This window comes from Chiloscyllium plagiosum, chromosome 39 (assembly GCF_004010195.1).
Source record: "Chiloscyllium plagiosum isolate BGI_BamShark_2017 chromosome 39, ASM401019v2, whole genome shotgun sequence".
Classification (NCBI taxonomy): domain Eukaryota; kingdom Metazoa; phylum Chordata; class Chondrichthyes; order Orectolobiformes; family Hemiscylliidae; genus Chiloscyllium; species Chiloscyllium plagiosum.
The window spans coordinates 14,324,905-14,329,619 of record NC_057748.1 but is presented as its reverse complement, the minus strand read 5'-3'; the positions used below and the strand labels follow the sequence as shown (position 1 = coordinate 14,329,619).

Genomic DNA, 4,715 nt, shown 5'->3' with positions numbered 1-4,715 from the left:
AAGGAGGAAGATATGGTGTTCTTCCTGCAGTTGTCAGGTGGCTAGGATTTGGCAGTGGAGGAGGCCCAGGACTTGCATGTCTTGGCGGAGCAGGTGGGGGTATCGAAGTGGTTGGCCACAGGGCAGTCGGGTTGTTTGATGCATGTGTCTCAAAGATGTTCCCTGAAACGTTCTGCAAGTTGGCATGCTGTTTCCCCAGTGTAGAGGAGGCCACATTGAGAGCAACAAACACAGTATTGTGTTCATTGCTCTTGTCCAAACGCCTCATCTGCTATGTCCATTGCTCTTGATTTCGGTCTCCTCTACATTGAGGAGACGTTTCAGGGAACATCTCTGGGACACAGGCACCTCACCATTCCCAGCATTCCTGATGAAGAGCTTATGCTCAAAACGTCAACTCTCCTGCTCCTCGGATGCTGCCTGACCGGCTGTGCTTTTCCAGCACCACACCTTTTGGACACTGATCTCCAGCATCAGCAGCCCTCACTTTCACCTAGTCTGAAAGAGCTGTGGTGGGCTGCTGTTGAGTGAGTCATCAGCTAAATATGAACAAAGTCTGGCCTTTCAAAAAATCCAAATCGCCCAGCGACACCGGCTTCGCGGCAGCTCTGGCTCAGCATTTTGATCAGAAGGTGCTGAGTTCAAATCCCACACTGACGCAGTCTCGTCAATCCTGGGGATTGTTGCAGTCCTGCATGAGATATTATGGCCAATCTTTGTGATGGACATAAATGATTCCCAAGGACACAACAATGAAGAAAAATAGATGTTTAGTTATCTATTGGAATGAGGATCATGCTAAAAGCACATCCAGGCACAATAGTCCAAATATTTAAGCTTTCAAATCCTTATTGAAATCTATCCTAAATTGACTGGTTACTGTATTTACTTTGAACTTCCTTAAGCGAAAGATATACATCACTAGACTGTCCCAGATTTAGAGATGTGCTCTTAAAAATACTGGTGCTTTCTTGTCTCAACCCATCTTGAGGACACTGTGCACTCGGTGTATTTTCAGTGTTGATTGGTGGAGATTCCATTTGATTCTCGTTAAACGTAAAGCCATCACAACCACATTTGCTGATACTTTCCTCTTTCGCTGTAAGTGCTACATCCTCCACAGAAACAAAGGGGTAATGCAAATTTTCAAAGAGGTGCATTTGGCTGAATGGATTGAGACCCTCTTGGCTCCCTCTGGGTGGACAGTCATCTCTTAGCAATTGTCCAAGGTAGCCCAACTCGCCTGAGGATGTTACAATGCCAGGGCCCTCAGGTCCTCTTGGTGAACCATCCATTTCTTCATCAGTCAAGGTCCTTTGGCCGGCTTTAACTTGAGGTGAGACATATTCCTGATCTGGATCTGTTATAAAGACACTGCAGGGTGAATACTGCTGGCTGCTATCATACAGAGAATCATTGGACAAGGTCAGAGAAGACCCTTTCTTCTGGAGATATGACCCACTCCCCTCACTCCCCGATCGAAGGCTGCTGCGGTCATAGCTGAAGTAGACTTTACAAGAATCCACTTCATAAGTACTGGGATATCTAAACCAGAAGTAGCCTTGGTTTGCAAAGCTGGACAGAGATGAATTTCCGATACTCTTGAATCCACTGCTGTCCGAGACGTAATCCTGCTTGATGAAGGATTCCGAATCTTTTATGTCTGAAACCTCAATAGAGGAGATTTCCGTTCCCAGGTCCTCGGTGCTGTTGAATGAAGCGGGCATCGTCGACCCAAGCCACTTCTGCCGGGATTAAAGGAAACACATTTTAAGCCCAAGACAGGTGAAGATGTGGGTAAGGAGTAAACTAAAGAGATGTTTCATCATTATATCACATCTTTCATGACCTCGAGACATTCCAAAATGCTTTACAGCCAATTAAGTACTTTTAAAATTGTAGTCACTATGGTACTATGGCAACCGATGTTGCGAAACCCTTTGAGCGGAAGCATCATTTTGGGATGTGGGCATTGCTAGCCTAGCCAACATTTATTGCCCGTCATTAATTGCCCTTGAGCTGAGTGGCTTGCTAGTGCCATTCACAGGGCAGTTAAGAGTCAACTGCACTGTTGTAGGCCTGGAGTCATATGTAGCTGAAAATGTGTTGCTGGAAAAGCGCAGCAGGTCAGGCAGCATCCAAGGAACAGGAGAATCGACGTTTCAGGCATAAGCCCTTCTTCAGCCTTCCTGAAGAAGGGCTTATGCCTGAAACGTCGATTCTCCTGTTCCTTGGATGCTGCCTGACCTGCTGCGCTTTTCCAGCAACACATTATCAGCTCTGATCTCCAGCATTTGCAGTCCTCACTTTCTCCTGGAGTCATATGTAGGCCAGGCCAGTTAAAGCTGGGAGATTTTCTTCCTGAAAGGACATTAGTGAACTAGAAGGGTTTGTAACCACAGTTGAAAGTGTCACCAATGGAGTCATAGGGTCGTACAGCACAGATACAGACCCTTCAGCCCAACTTGCCATGTTGACCAGAGTTCCCAAACTGAACTAGTCTCCTTTGCCTGTATTTGGTACATCCTCTAAACAGGGTTGTATGCAGTTCTCCAAATGTGGTCTTACCCTTAAGGGGTATCCTTAATAGGTGGCATGGTGGATAGGTGGTTAGCACTGCTGCCTCACAGGGTGAGGGACCTGGGTTGGATTCCATCCTCTATGTGGAATTTGCACATTCCCCCCTTGGCTGAGGTGCTCTGGTTTCCTCCCACAGTCCAAGGATGTGCAGGTCAGGTGAATTGGCCATGCGAAATTGCCCATAGTGTTAGGTGCATTAGTCAGAGGGAAATGGGTCTGGGTGGGTACTCTTTGGAGGGTCGGTGTGGACTGGTTGGGCCGAAGGGCCTTTTTTCACACTGTAGGGAATCTAATCTAAAAAAATGCAGAATTATAGGGTAAGGGGGTAGTCTGGGTGGGGATGTCTTTTGGAGGGTTGGTGTGGACTTGATAGGCTGAATGGCCTGCTTCCACACTGTAAAGATTCCAGATTTCCATTAATTCAAATTTCTGCCATCTGAAATGGTGGGATTTGAACCTGTGTCCCCTTAGAATTACCTCATTACCTTGGGTCTCTGGAATATTAAATCAGTAACGATGCTACTTAACCACCACACATCCTGAGGGACAGAACTTCTGCTCTTGAATCCAATGTTTCCATTTCAGATTAGGCCTGATTTTAACTCACTCAAAACCCATCCACGTATGCAGAATTAATAGCAGGCCCAATTACTTTGATTTTCTTTCCAAAAAAAAACCCCTCACATCCTGAGTGCATGAGAGCATTTTCACCGATTATTCCTGAGAGTGATGGTGGTGTGAACTAAAAGAGTAATTGCTGAAACACTGGCTCAATCTGATGATGCCATGCATTAGATGCCTCCAGTATGATAGAGACATAGAGTTAAGGTCAACAATGTCAGCACTGGCTTCCGACCGTTTCTGTAATTAGGCCAAAGTAAAACAAAATATAAAGGCCAGGAAACAAATCCCAGATCCTAGGAACATAGGAAATAGGAAATTCAATCCATTGAGCTTGCTCTACTGCTCAAGTTGAACCGAAATGCTTCAAAATTTTCATACAGTACCCTTACATCCCTTGATAACCTTTAGCATCAAACATTGACGCAAGGAGCAACAATTTCAGGTCAACCTTTCTCCCAGCAATCTAGGGCAAATATGCTTCTGTTTTATTCGTCACCTGTAACCTGCAGAAGTGCTTTTGGACATAAGAATTGTGCTCTGCTGCTTAGCCAGCTTGTTAACTCTGTGTCTGCTGCGTGCACACCAGGCTGGACTGAAAGGAAATGATCTAGAAGTTCTGAACTAGCCTGAGGCAGGGAGAGGGGAGAATGGGAAGTATTTAAGGAGTTCGCTAAAAAGATCATGACAATGTGAAAAAACCCCAATTCTTCCACAAATGGCAGTGGATGCCAGATCAGTTGTTAATGTTAAATCTTGAAAAGATTTTCTTGGTTAAGCAAAGGCATTAAGGGATATGGGCCAAAGGTATGAATGTGGAGTTAGGCCACATAATCAGAACGCATTGAATGGCAGAACTAACTCGAGGGGCTGAATGGACAACTCCTGACAGTGCATGCCACCCAACCCCTCCCTTTCTCTCCCTATGCTTGGGTCTGCTAATGGGGCAGTAAGTGAACATTGAGCTGTGGAAGTACAAGGAAGTACATAGGAACATGTCCCAACAGCTCAGTGAGCAAACCTGCATCCAGAACCTCAACCTGAGCCACAAACCTTCTTAAAACAGGTCCCTACAGTCCTGACTCATGCCGTTCCATCCTTGATCTGAAACCATGGCTCACATTTAAAACCTATACCCTTTGATCTAAATCCTGTGCTCCTTCCTCTGAAACCCATGTCCCTCCATTTGAAAGCCATGTCCCACCATCTAAATCCCATGTCTCTCCATCTGAGTCCCATGTCCCTCCATCTGAATCCCAAGTTCCACCATTTGAATCCCATGTCCCTTCATCTAAATCCCATGTCCCTCCATCTGAATCCCACGTTCCTCCATTTGAATCCCATGTTCCTTCATCTAAATCTCATGAACCTCCATCTGAATCCCATGTCCCTCCATCTGAATCCTACGTTCCTCCATCTGAATCCCATGTCTCTCCATCTAAATCCCATGTCCCACCATCTGAATCCCATGTCCCTCCATCTGAATCCCATGTCCCTCCATTTGAAACCCATAT

The 4,715-nt window shown here is 45.7% G+C and overlaps 1 protein-coding gene across 4 annotated transcripts in view; it reads right to left on the bottom strand.

Moving 5' to 3' along the window:
• Positions 1-434: 434 nt before the first annotated feature.
• LOC122542254 (interleukin-2 receptor subunit beta-like) overlaps positions 435-4,715 on the bottom strand; it is a 113,171-nt gene continuing 108,890 nt past the window's right edge. For all 4 annotated transcript variants that reach the window (XM_043679798.1, XM_043679797.1, XM_043679799.1 and 1 more), the window contains one exon: positions 435-1,745. In XM_043679798.1, the coding sequence (XP_043535733.1) occupies positions 864-1,745 (882 nt within the window). In that variant the 3' untranslated portion in view covers positions 435-863. The remainder of the gene's footprint in view (positions 1,746-4,715) is intronic.